The 14019-nt window shown below is 38.4% G+C and overlaps 1 protein-coding gene across 1 annotated transcript in view; it reads right to left on the bottom strand.

The window, feature by feature from the left end:
- LOC114031462 (AT-rich interactive domain-containing protein 1B-like) overlaps nucleotides 1-14019 on the bottom strand; it is a 550161-nt gene that overhangs the window by 10452 nt on the left and 525690 nt on the right. Inside the window, 4 exon segments of the mRNA XM_027846531.1 lie at nucleotides 2539-2689; nucleotides 7583-7755; nucleotides 8031-8169; nucleotides 13777-13981. Of these exon segments, the coding sequence (XP_027702332.1) occupies nucleotides 2539-2689; nucleotides 7583-7755; nucleotides 8031-8169; nucleotides 13777-13981 (668 nt within the window).

The following is a 14019-nucleotide window of genomic DNA, read 5'->3' as shown; positions in this document are numbered from 1 at the left end:
ACACACACACACACACACACACACACACACACACACACACACACACACACACACGTTTCAAGTTTCTGCTACTCCCTGACAAGGTAAATAAGTTCCTATTTTCTTAATAACACATTTAAAAGTTATTTCAAATGTTATCGAATTTGTTGACGGTAGCATTCCTTTCTAATACAACGTAAAGATGAAACATTCCATTCCTTTAAAATATCATGAATGAAGCCTTATGCTATTTGGCTCTAATCTGGTTTATTAATCTTAATGTTTAATAAGAAATACAAAAGACAAAGGCACAGGAGAAATTGGCTAATAAGAAAGGAAAAGAATAGGAAGTCCTGGATGTGGAAATGCTCACTGCCAATGCAGGTTGGCACATTCTCTAAAACTGGTGGTCTTAGAGAGTTACCTAGAGCACATACGGGTGACTCGTCCAGGATTTCAAAGTCATATTTATCTGGATTCAATTTAAATTTATAAGCATACATTAAACACCTAATATGTCCCAGGCACTGGGAATACGGTAACCAAAAAAATTAGAACAGTCTCTGCTCTCAAAGAGCTTACATTTTCAACTAGTTTGGGTCAGAAATGATCAGGTTTGTTCAGTATTGGGTGGTGGGTATTGGGGAGTTAATAGGTATTTCTCGGAGTGAGGTATAAAGGAAAATAACAGGAACTCTATTATTATGGGGTAAGCAAACTGTTCATCTCACCTCCCAACCAAGTGGCAGAAGCCTGTAGACTGACATTTTAAAACTAAGCCAGGTAAAGTTCTTGAAAACAGAGGAAATAGGAAAAGCACTTGAAAGTAGAGGAAATAGGAAAAAAAATGGTTGCTTCAGAAAAGCAATAGTATGGAATTTTAAGAGTATCTTTTCACTTTCTAAGGATGGTGAACAGTGACTCCTAACCCTGCCTGTTCCACTCAAAACTCCCAAATAAATCAAAGCAAAGCCCAACATTGTATACCAAGGGCTTGTACTTATTAGAACTATAATGGTTATCTAATGAATACCGATGCTGCAGAGAAATTATCATCCTCATTTCCTGGCTAGGATAATGATTAGGAGAAGATGTGGCTAGGGTCACTGCTAGAAGGCACTGTATCTGTACTGCTTTGAACAGGTGGTCCCATGCTGCCTTTTCAGGCAGGCTGTAATTTGACCTGTAAATTGACAGGCTATAAATTTAACAAGAGACAGGACCTTATATTTTTTATTTCAAGTGAAAAAAAAATCCTTTAAGCATTTCTGAGATAAGCCATACTACAAGTGTGATTTTAACTAGAAAGGTCTCAATAGTGCTTTTCCTCTCTAACAACTCCCCCTCCCCAATATAGAAAAAAAAATTCTTCATTTAAATTAAATTCTGTTGGGCAGGTATAGAATTTATTGACTAGGAGAGGCAATTTGCAGAAAAAGAGGTAACCTAAACCTAAATAATGAGCCTTTACAAAGATAACTTTTCTAAGCATCTTGTTTCAGGCTGGGAATTAAATTACACCGGGAATTACTTAATTCCCAATGTAGTTTTCTCAATAGTTCAACTACGCACTCTTTTCATATTTATTTTACGCAGAAATACTCTTACTGATCTTTTTATCTTTCAGAAACATTTTTTGGAATTACTTTTCTTCTGTAAATATAAAAAAAAACCTAGATAAATATTTCAGTTTTCTTTTTTTTCAAAGGTACCAAGGAAGAAAACCTGTATTCTCTGGTTCTTAATGGACATTTTATTTAAAACTGGACTCGATGTCGAAAAGGAAGAAGTAGAAAGTCATGCAAGTCCACCTCAAACGGTGTTCAAATGACATCTGGGCACCTACAAACATAGCCTACAGGTTAATTCCCATTGTAGTTTTCTCAATGCATGGGCATGTCCCAAAACTATTTCAGAAGAAGATGAGGGATTTGGGATGCGGGAGGATGAGGGACTGGGATGCGGGAGGGAGAGAGAAAGAAAGTGAGAGAGAGAAAATTAAAGTTGAAGAATTCTTGCTTCAATTCATGTAAACATGAATTTTTGCAAACTGAAGTAATAAACTTTACTGTTATTACAATAAATGAAAACATCTGATAGTTTTGAAATGAAATGATAGTTTGGAGAAATGTGCTTTTTTATTTCAAATAGTAAAGACTGAGTACTTGGAGAGAAGATTTCTAACACATTCAAGCCAAGTGAAGCATATTTTTATAACTTGGGTGGTTTGGCATTTTCATCTACATAAATACACTTGCATTTTAAAGACTGGGATGAGGATTCTGCTCTGCCCAGGCACACATCAGGAGGCAGACCTATGAAGGCAGTTGTCTAACACACCCACGTGTTGATCAACAGTAGGCTGAATGAGTTGCCACTCCCTACCTCATTAATCCCCATAGAAACCAGAAACACAGTGATCATAAGTGGCTCAGTTACCAGAGCTCTCAATGTATGAACTGATCTGTTCTTCTCACTTAGATGTGTATGGAGAAGAGGATTCCTATGAAAATGTTCTCTGCCTTCACCTTAGGAAAAACAAACTAAAACAAAACTCACCTTCTGTCATAACTGGCTCCGTAGGGAAACTGCTGTCGCTGGCCCATTGCCATGTTGGACATTGCTCCTGTTGGGGCTTGGTTATACATGTCCTGCATCCCACTATTAGGCATCTGTCCTGGTGTCATGAAGGGTTCATTACTTCCAGACACTGAAACATTTTAAAGAAGGAATAATCACTTAAGGAAGGACAGAGAACCAAGCACTGATACAAAACTTTCAAGGTAAACTTCTACTATCTTTAATCCATTATTTTACAGGAAATAATGGCCAGAACCCTACCAGATGAACCATCCTAACAATGGTTACTGATAATCTAGTGCCAAAATAAAGCAATAATCTTGAGAAAGCAGAATAGGGAATTTGGGTTCCATTAAATTTCAAGTTCAAAATGAGTTTTGCGGACTTGGGTATTTAAAGTGTGGAGAGTTCATTTTGTCAGCAGAATCATTCCTTCTCCTATCCTACCCAGGTAGCTAGATACCAAACTATAGGAATCCCTCTGAACTCGAGGCCAGATATCTTAAGGGCTTTGTTAGCTAGTTTCTAAAGTTCCTCGCTGCTTCCAAACTCCCCCCCCCCCCCCCCCCCCCCCCCCCCCCCCCGCCCTCTTGGTTCAAGTGGTGGACGAAGAGATAGGCCAGCTGTAGGAAGGACCTGGCTCCTCACTTTGTTGGTCATCTACATTCCCTTACCCTCTTCCCTAAAATCTGACAATGTGGCAAGGAGTACTGTTTATGGATGCAGATCTTTAGGCCTGAGTACTTGGGTACATGGAGAACCCCAAATGCAAGTACTTCTGAGGCCTGGTTTCAAGACACACAAGTAGCACCCAGTATGGAGATTACCAGCCATACTCAACACCAGAGTTTTTGAGTTTGCAGACTACTGCAAACACCATATACAAATTTCCTGACCTATGAAATATAATGGAAAATGAGAGGTACACCCATAGCCATATTTGCTGTTGTCAACGCACCCTTCTGAAACTCAGTCCTGAGGGAATTAACAAGTAGCACATGCCATTTCAAAATTTAGTATATTCTAAACTAGTGTTTTCACTGAAAGAAGACTGTAGGCTGAGAATCTATTTTTTAAACAGAGAACAGACGGGTATGTAGGTAAGTATGATTTCTGTCACGAGGGTAATTTATTAAAAAGAGAAACCCTTAAAAAATATTCTTCCTAACCTACTAGATTTATCCAGGTACTGACCTTTATGGAATCAGGGTAAAGAAAATAGCTACAAAATTAGAGTAATTCCAATTAATGAAAGAAGAAACAATTGTATTTATAACAGAGAATAGAGTTCCAATTAGGTCAGATATGCAAATTAGCATAGGCCTAGGACCTGAAGGAAATTAGGCCAGACCCAGAAGAAACTAGCCTGTAGGCAATTAAGAATTTTAATAAAAATTTTAATTGACCCACAGTATTAATATTGAGCTTTTTTAGTCTATTGATGGTTATTGTGTCAGAAGTATGGGAAGGCCTGATGAAAATTTTCTAAGTTGGTAACAAAAAAAAAAAAAAAATTGGAAGTGTAGTAAGTCTGAATAATGTATATGATAGAATTAAGCATATTATAATAGTATTTTTCATTATAATATCATATCTCTATAATGTTTTAAGATTTATGAAGTGCTTTCCTATAATAACTCTATTAAATGGTTAATGCTAGTATTATCCCCATTTGACAGCTAGAAACTGATGATGTTAACTGTTTAGCTTCATATAGGTACATTATGCTGCTTCAAGTTAAGTCAATTAGCATTTATTAAGTGTCTCCTATGTGTCAGGTAACCTATGTTAAGCACTGGGAATACAAAGAAAGGCAAACCCCCCCCCCCAAAACCCTATTCTCCAGGATCTCATGGTCTAATGGGGGTGGGGAGACAATATGCACACAACTCTAAACAGGATACATACAGAATATGGGGAGAGATGTAAGATGTTTAAAAACTGGAGCAAGTAGAAGGGGCCAGGACGTGAAAGGCTTTAAAAGCCAAACAGAGGATTTTATAATTGATCCTGGAGTTACCATTGGAGTTTATTGAAAGAGTTTGAGGCAGGATGGAGGTGGGGGTAGAGTGTTGGGGGTGACCTGGTCAGAGCTTTGCTTTAAGATCAATTTGACAGCTGAATGGAGAGAGACTTGAGGCAGGAAGACTCACTAAGCAAGGCTACTACATTAGTCCAGGTGTGAAGTGATGAGGGCACGGAGCAGGGTGGTGGCAGTGTCAGGCAGAAGGGGGTGGATATGAGGGGGTCGACAGGATGGAGGAGAACCAAGGAGAACAGGGTCACAAAAACCTAGCGAGGACATCGTATCAAGGAGAAGAGAGTGATTGACAGTATCAAAGGATATACAGAAGAGGAGAAGGATGTAACTGAGAAAAGGCCTCTGTATTAAACTCCATATAAACAAACTATATACTCTATCAAGTCAGTTTATTTCTCGGGGATCGTTTGTTCATCTCTAAAATGGCGGCCGGGGGTGGGGGGATGTTGGAGTAGTCGGACTCTGAAATTCCTTCTGCCTCTAGACCTGTTAACCTATGAAAATATTTACATATTTATTATCTCACTAAAATCTGATGGTAGGGTAGGCATTATCAACATCATGTTATAGATGGATGAAAACTGAGGTAGAGTGGTTAAGAAACTTGTCTGAGGATACACAGCTAGAGTCAGGAAATCAACACTAAGGACGCAGGGCTCCTAATTTCAGGATCAGGCTTTTTGTATGACAACCTACTGCCTTATTTTTTGCAAGTAAGACAATACAAAAGACTCCATGACTTTTGGTGATAACTGTTTTCACCGAAGCTCAGCAAATTCACTGGTGTACTGGTGTAATAAAATCAGACACAGGGGGGAAGATAGTTTCCATTTCATTTCGGTCAGGGATGCGGTCACGACCCAGCACCTAAATTTCCATTTTTTGGGGGGGGAAGGAGAATGTTATTTTAACTTGGTCCCAATTATTTAAATGCTATAATTTATAGGGAGACAAAAAAAAAAAAAACAGAAAAAAATTAGAGGAAAAGGGTTCATTTAAGTCACTGTGTCACTTAGTTGATGATGGCAACACATTACATACTTAATTCTATATAGTTTTCTCTAGATAGGTTACAGTGTAGGACTGAAAATTTTCATGACTTAAAACCTTGTTAGTAAGGATTTTTCTCTCTAAATAACAAAAAGTGTAGGCTTTGTGAAATAAAAGGAATATTAATAGCCTGTCTGGTCCAGCATAGGTAGATAATTACTTTAGTTTACAATAAACTCCAAACATAGACTCCCAAATGTTGCCTACCTACACTTAGCTACTTCTCTTTCCAAAGTCACAGAATTACAGAATTTAGAGTTGGAATTAGAGTTGGGAGAGACCCCAGGAGCATCTAGCTCTAGTCTAACCTATACCCAAAAGGAGTTTCCACCATCCATTAATTAACAACCATTTATTAAGCACTCACTAGGTGTTACACACTGTGCCAAATGTGAAGACAGAAAGAAAACTGACCCTGGCCTCAAGGTGCTTACAATCTATCTGGGGAGGCCTTCAAGACACTTATGCTGTATTCAAAATATATACAAATACATGGCAATCTGGGGCCTGAGGGACAGAAAAAGGCGGAAGGAATCAGGAAAGGCCCTATGTAGATAGTGGTGGTTGAGCTTAGTTTTGAAAGAAATAGGGATTCTGAGAGGCAGAGGTGAGGAGGGAATCCCATTTCAGGCATGGGGGAAGGCTTGCACCAAGGCATGGTGACAGAAGGTGGCACTTATGAGGAGGCCTAAGAACGTTAATGTGGTTGGACCACAGAATACATGAACTGGAATATGTTATTAGGCTGGAAAGGCATTTTGGAGGCAGAACGTGAAAGTGTTTTTTAAACGCCAAACAGAGGAATCTGTATTTAATCCTCAAGGTAATGGGGAGCTACGGGAATTTATAAAAAGAAATACAACTTTATTTTCACTTTATACAAGAGAGCAGAAGATATATCCCTGTGAAGATGTGATTGTAATTCTGGAAAATCAAATCCAACATTCCTACTGATTTACATTTTGATTTCAGAGATGCTTGATCTTCATTTCTGATTGGTTAGGTAGTGACACCTAAGACTTTAGTACTATGTCAACTTGATATGAAGCAATTCATGATCTGTAAAGGAATATTTAAATGCACTAGGGAAGATCTGATTTAAAGAAGCATGGAAAATGCATTTGAAAAACTAATATCTACTCACTAATTTTTCTGCTTTAAAAAAAAAAAAAAAGGTTTAGATTTTTTAAAAAGCAGGTCATACCTACAGGTAGAAGAGGGCCACAGAAAATGATGATTGAGCTTCTTTTGGAAACATCTTTCTTAGATAGAAGCTAGAAAGGTACAGTGACCTAGATGGCCATGCCTTCTCTAGTGCTTACTATACAGTGGAAATTGATGAATAAACAGTATGTGTTTGTGTATATGTATGTGATAAAAACATATATCATATAAATATTTTATATATGTTTCTGTTGCTCAGTCAATTTCAGTCATGTCCAACTCTCCATGACTCCATTTTAGGGTTTTCTTGGCAAAGATACTGAAGTGTTTTACCATTTCCTTCCCCAGCTCATTTTACAGATGAGGAAACTGAGGCAAACAGGATTAAATGACTTGTCCAGGGTCACACATCTAGTAAGTGTCTGAGGTTGGATCTGAACTCAGGAAGAAGAGTCTCCTTCATTCCAAGCTCAGTGTTCTATCCACTGGGCTACCTAGCTGCCCTATGTGATTAAAAATATACATTATATAAATGTTTTATCTATCCATCTATCCGTGTGTGTATAAAACATCTTATATGTACATGTAACATTTAGGTATTTATTATATCAATATATTTTTATAATTTAACTACAATACAGATGTGTCTATAAAACACTGTGTGTGTGTAAAACACCAGTATATTTCCTTTTGAGATACCTGGTGATAGTGTTTGACAAGAAGATAAAGGACATGACCACAACAATTCAGGTTACATTAAGTATATACCTTTTCTCATTCCACCAAAGGGATCCTTGTTAGGCTCATAGGGCATCCTTCCCATCATGTCTGGAATGTTCATGCCCTGCTGGTATGGTGCATTTGGTGTCATGGAGTTCCGTTTGGGGAATGAGGAATCACTCACATCCGAGAAGGGGTCATGCACGCTGACTGCACTGTTCCTAGACAGAGGGAGGAAATGAAAGTTCAATGACTTGGTAGGAATTACCAACACAAAGCAATGCAACGAACCAGTATACAATGACCTTTGTTTTTAGGTATAGAAAAAAAAAATCCTTCAAAATAGCCTATAGAAATGACTACCATGCAAACTGTTAATTTCTTTCTCTATGGAGGATGCTCCAGGAAAGTTAAGTAATGAGCTATGAACAGCTTCATTATAGACAGCAGTCCAGTAAGGGAAATGACAGAGAGCATTTTGTGCGTCTTAACATACCTGCCACCTGGCATTGGTGTCATCTGTCCATGAGGTGTAGAGGCTGGTGTGGGAGGCTTCAGATCACCTGGAACTTCTGCCATAGAGTTACTACCAGTTGACTGGGGGGTCTGTGGACCTTGTAAGGATCCTGAATTAGCTGACGGTGGCACCAAGATGAAAGGAAAAAAAAAAAGGCGAGAAATTATCCATTGTGACAGAAACCCACAAAAACAAGCAATAAAATGAGTTCATAAGAAGCCTAATGACATTTCAGTACATTTTCAACCTCTAGGATTTGCCATCATTAAAAGCTTAGCCATTTCCCCGTTGAATGTTATATGAAGAAGTAATAGATGCTATTTTAATCTCCAAACAATGAAATGATAACTGGAATGAGGGGGTCTGACTTTGAACTTTTTCCTATTTCCTACAAACTCCCTACAGACTGAAACAAGTGGAAACATGACAGGCCACTAAGTTAAACATCATACATCAATGTGGTTCCATTTAACATGGAGATCCATATTTTACTTTTGGGGAAAATGACTTCAAGGAACTCAGGGTAAGACCATATTGTCAGTCAATGAGAGTTAGGAGCTAAAATGGAAATTGTTATTTTTACTCAGAAATCTTCAGCAGAATTACACATTTATCTCTACTGCACTTAGGACAAAATCTTTTGAGAGGTGTGTGTGTGTGTGTGTGTGTTTGTGTGTGTGTGTGTGTGTGTGAAAAGAAGGGGCCACTAAAGTTTATTCAGTTCCTTCACAGCTGGGGGGAAAAAAAAGATGAGGTGGGAAGATTCCAGCCAATGAATAGAGAAAAGTTTAGTGACTCATTTTCTGTTGTATTTACTATTAAGGGATGACTACTGCAGAGGTATAAATCAATGTTGGGAACAAACACAGAAATATGAAAATGGGGGGGAAAAGCCATTGGTAATGAAAGATGGGGGAACCCTTCATAAATGTGAAGGAATAGGAGCAGAAATACCTTCACCCTTCTAAGACATGGCAGAGAAGAAATCTGCAATTGAAATCATTAGGAGCAAATGGCATCCACAACTCCTTGGAAAGATGGCTTACAAAAGCTGTGTGATTTCAGAATGACCCTTATTTACAACTGTTCAAATTTACAGCTAATAAAAAAAGGGAAAAATTCTTCCTCTTTGCCAGTGTTTTTTTCTCTCCCTCTACGGTCTCTTTTCCCCTTTCAGGAAAGAAAAAAAAAATGAATTCAACCTCTTGAAACTCCATTAATAGAGAAGGCTGGCAGGCTCTCTAGGATATCCCTACCTTTTGCCAGAAGCTACAAATGTATACTCTAAAGTAAACAATGGAAAGGTTATTGAAGGTTAAGTACATTCACATACTTCAGACTGAACAGCCAGACTTCACGCTGGGAAGATAATTTACACAGCATGAACCCAGTGCCCTAGTTCTGACTGGGGTTGGGGAAAGGGGGATGGGGAAAGGGAAGGAGAGCCTGGGATGTCACAGGTCTACAGTGAATGGAGGTCAACCAGAGGCCAGCTTTGTTTATAACCCAGACCCTTTTCTCATTTATCTTCCACTGAGGATTCCCTAGCTGGATCCATGACAGGTTTTGTGACATCACCTGTCAGCTAATAATAGAAATTCAGTCAGCCACCTGCCAGCAAAGATGGATGGGTTTTTGGTTACAGACTTACTAATTGAATGAGTGGCTTCTTTACCCCATCCCTGGCTCCTTCTCCCCAAGCCTGGCTTCACTGCTACCAAGGCAACCTTAGGAGCTAGTCCTTGGCGCTGTTCGTTACAACTTTAGCAAAAACTTTTATATGTTTATTATAATGAGATCCCCATTGGCATCATAAAGACACTACCATATGCCCCTAAAGCCCTTCTTAGGCTTCGTTATCCTTGTCAACTAATTCTACTTATTTGAAAGCAGTAAGCTGAGTCTCACAGTATGAAAAAAACCACCCAGACATTCAGCAGTGGCTACATTGATGCCTTTGGCTTCTGATGTCTGAAAAGATTGGGTCTTTACGGATTTCCAGTGACCAGCAGAATTCAGTTAGAGATCAGTGTAACACACTTCAACTTAAACACAGAAGAAGGTTAGAATATACTTAGAACAGAGTTGGCTGGTTTCTGCATATGTTCAGACGTGACCATTAATTCTTTGCCTAGAATAATGCTTTTTAATTTTTTATTTATTTTTATTTAATGATATTTTAGCTTCATTTGCAACAAATGCTGTACATGTGATAACTATGCATGAGTACATGGGAAAAACTCATGGCTCTCACTCGAAATGAACGAGGGTAAAATGAGCTATACAATGGCTCTAGCATTGGGGAAAAAAACATCACAGAACTTAGGTTGAGACAAGTCCAAAAGGTGGCTAGACAGCACACATTTTACTTTAGCTGAAAATTGACTTCTTTAAGTCATTCTAACATGTGAGATTCTGACCAAGTAAATGTGTTCAGAACACAACTCAATTCCCAGAATGGCAATTAGTTCATTAGTCGACTGACCAATAAATTCCTGAGCAAAGAAAGAAAACTTCGAGGCCTGGGTTCTAGTCCTAGGCTCACCCATCAGCTCGCTGTGCAGTCCCTTGCATAAAGGACTTTCTACCTCTCAGGGGTCCTTGGTTTCTTCCTCCCTAGCATTAGAAGGTTGGATTAGATGAGGACCCAGGTGTCTCATCCTGGGTTAAAATTTCATGACATAAAAATGGCCAGGAGCATCTGTTTATTAAACACTATTACCTAAAACATGTTTCTTGTCTGGGGAAAAAAAAATCATATAAATGAAAGAAGCCAATGGATTTGCTAGCGACACCACCATCATCTAGGGACGACATTCCTCTTTGTTCTGTCAAGCAGTGTCTTGAAAGCAGCACAATTCCCGGCTCAATCCATTTAGCCTGCTTGTGCATTATGTAAGGCGCTTTTTCCTCATGTGTATCGACTTAATGGTTAAGACCAGGAACCTTTATGTCTACTTCCTGTTCCAGAGGGCTTCAGCTCCATTTAGACAACTAAAAGGGATGGATTATCTGAAGTACACCTGCAATCCTAGCTCTTTTGTGGCGTTAAAACGATAATGTTGCCATAAACTGCAGTTTAAAAAAAAAAAGGCAAAGAGAAAGGGCTGACTGTTAAGGGAACCGGCCCTATACTTTCTGAAGCATCTATACCTCAGCGGGATTTCTTGTACTAAAGCTGATGCACACTGGGAAAGCCATTCTCCATACACAAGTGCAGACCATTCAGTGACACAAGTTCTTTCCTGGCAAATAAAACAAACCTTTAGATCTTTGCAGACATCCCCACTTTGGTCCCTATGTCCTGCTGGGTTTTTATTTTGGAAAAAATAGTTTCAGGGCTGTTCATAGGCAGCTTGTTTTAACTCTGTGAACTGAATGTAATGTTGTGGAAAATTTTAAATTAGATTTTGTAGTTTTTAAGGTGTTAGATGATGAATAAAGACTCAAGAGATTCTTAGGGTCGAGTCATAAATATCAAGGGATTCTTACTCCGAATCAAGCATGGCTCTCAAGATCTTCTGGTGGTCCCACTCGAGCTATTACTTTAGTTGTCAAAATGGCAGCCAGAATTATTTGTTTAAAAATAATTAATTGCCTTTTCACCAGGTGATTACTTTTTGCTCTTTTTAAAAAAAATTAATGTTTAAAATAATGCTCAAAAGTTGCAGTGCATGAGAAGAGATATTGGAAAAATATTTCAGACAGTGGGTTGTGACTTCAAAAATGAACAGTCTAAAACCAAATAGAACCCTTTGATAGTAAGAATTGTTTAGAACTGGCCAGGGAGGTGGAACAGGACAAAATTTAGGAGTGACTACCCCCTTTGTACCTGGCACCAATGCAATTTTTTTTTTTTGGGTGAGGCAATCAGGGTTAAGTGACTTGCTCAGGGTCACACAGCTTGTAAGTGTCAAGTGTCTGAGGTGAGATTTGAACTCAGGTCCTCCTGTAATGTAATTCTTAATGGCCAGAAAGTAGTCATGAAAAATGTTAAGACATTTTGTCTGAGACAGTTAAAAAACCTTCTATTAAAGTCGTATTAGATTGGTTGCCAGCTTCTTGCTTTAATTTAATTGATGTAGGCAAAATAAATGGTAAGATCATTGGTTTGATGCAAAGTGGTTTGTTTAAAGCTAAGATGAACCCCCCCCCCAAAAAAAACCCCAAACACTTAATGTCTTGGTTTACTTTTTTTAAAAAACGTGCCTCTTTTAAGGAGGATGTTTTAAGGAAATCCTCTTAATGCTATGCTCCAACTAAAAGATGCTTTCTTATCCAATATCATTTGTCAAAACATGGGACAATAACAGACAACAGAACACAAAGTACTAAGAAAAAGATGGAACTACCTAAAAGAGAAGAGATACCACCACCACTACACTACTACTACTACAGGCTACAAGTGTGTGATTGTCAACTTGTATTATTGTAGTGCCCCTTTTCTAAGCATCTCAAATGACTTCACTTTGATCACAGGTAATAAACTGATGAAATCTTTTATTAACTTAAAAGATAGGTATAATTACCCTTATTTTGCAAATGAGAAAACAGACCCAAGTCAGATCTATGGCAGGGTTAGGAATGATACTCAGAATGTCTAAGACCTAGGTCAAACACTGTGCTACTCAAAAACAAAACCAACAAAACCACAAGAACGATAAAATAGCCTTATGGCATTTCACCAGGGTAGTATACTAAATTCCTTAACATTGCTTCTTTCCTATGTTTTAAAAAATGAAATGTTGCACTGATGGATTTGGAACCATCAGGCTAGGTCCACTTTTTTCAATTTGCCACTAGTCTCCTGCCAAGGAAGACAATGAAAGTGACTTATTTCATAGCTCAGCAGACTTTTTAAGCCATCACAAGGCTGTGGCTTAATTCCCCAGATACTGGAATTCTACAGGTCTTTCCAAAGATAGACAGATGATCCAAAAGAGAAAAGTATTAAAAGCAGGTTAATGAGACCTTGAAGTTAGCAAAATGAGAATCAAGACGCAATCACTTATTTTCTAGAGAAATTTTAAGGGAATACTCAAAAAAATGTGGGAAGGGAGTGAAGGAGTAAGTAAGAGTAAGGAGTAAGAGTTTATTAACCTATTACCACAGAGTCTATTAATCTATTACTCCAGAGCCTGTGGCATCAAACTGTGAACTACTCCCAGATTACAAATTCTTAGGCTCTCTTCACACCACCGGTATCAAAATCAAATAGAAAAGGAGGTGGGGAGGTACTAAACCCCTATATAAGGATCCCTGAGGATAGTATACTGATTGAGAAAACCATCTCTTAACATTATCCATGTTCCACTCTATTTTTATTTATGTTGTTAAATATTTTTCAATTACATTTTAATTTGGTTGGGCCTCACCAGGAATGGTGGGCATTCTAGGCATTTGCTTGACTTCTCTGCTCCATATCATTTCCTCAGGATTTAGATTAAACAGAAAATAAAATAAACTAAAACTACCAAAAAAAATCTCATATTCTAAAATCGAAGAACACAACCTCTAGATCACAACCGATATAATGTGGGAAAATGTACTCATTTCACTTTTTCATCTAGTTTATTGTCATACACACTTGCCAAAAGTAAAGACTTTGTCTTTTGGGAGTATGGCATCTAACACATTCTGGGTGCTCCATTGTGATTCAGTGGTAATCAACCATCCTTGTTTTAATCTTTATTGCTATACAAATGACTGTAGTTCTACTACTTACCAGGAGATGGCGGCTGAATCTTAGCTTGTTTCTTAGTATCTCCAGTGCTGAAGACTTCGGGAGGGGGCTCCTCCCCTCTTTCAATCTTGCACTCAAAGGCAAACAGGTACTGAATATACTGCTTTTTCAGGGAGCTGGCTGCGCTGCTAGAAGTGCCCACATTCAGGTTGGTGGCCAGCTCGCGCCACTTTTTGTTTTTATTAACCTAGGCAAAATAAATGGCAAGATCATTGGTTTGTAGCA

Source organism: Vombatus ursinus, unplaced genomic scaffold, assembly GCF_900497805.2.
Source record: "Vombatus ursinus unplaced genomic scaffold, bare-nosed wombat genome assembly UNPS02015175.1, whole genome shotgun sequence".
Taxonomy (NCBI): Eukaryota; Metazoa; Chordata; class Mammalia; order Diprotodontia; family Vombatidae; genus Vombatus; species Vombatus ursinus.
The sequence above is the reverse complement of the archived record's forward strand: the minus strand, read 5'-3'. Positions and strand labels throughout refer to the sequence as shown.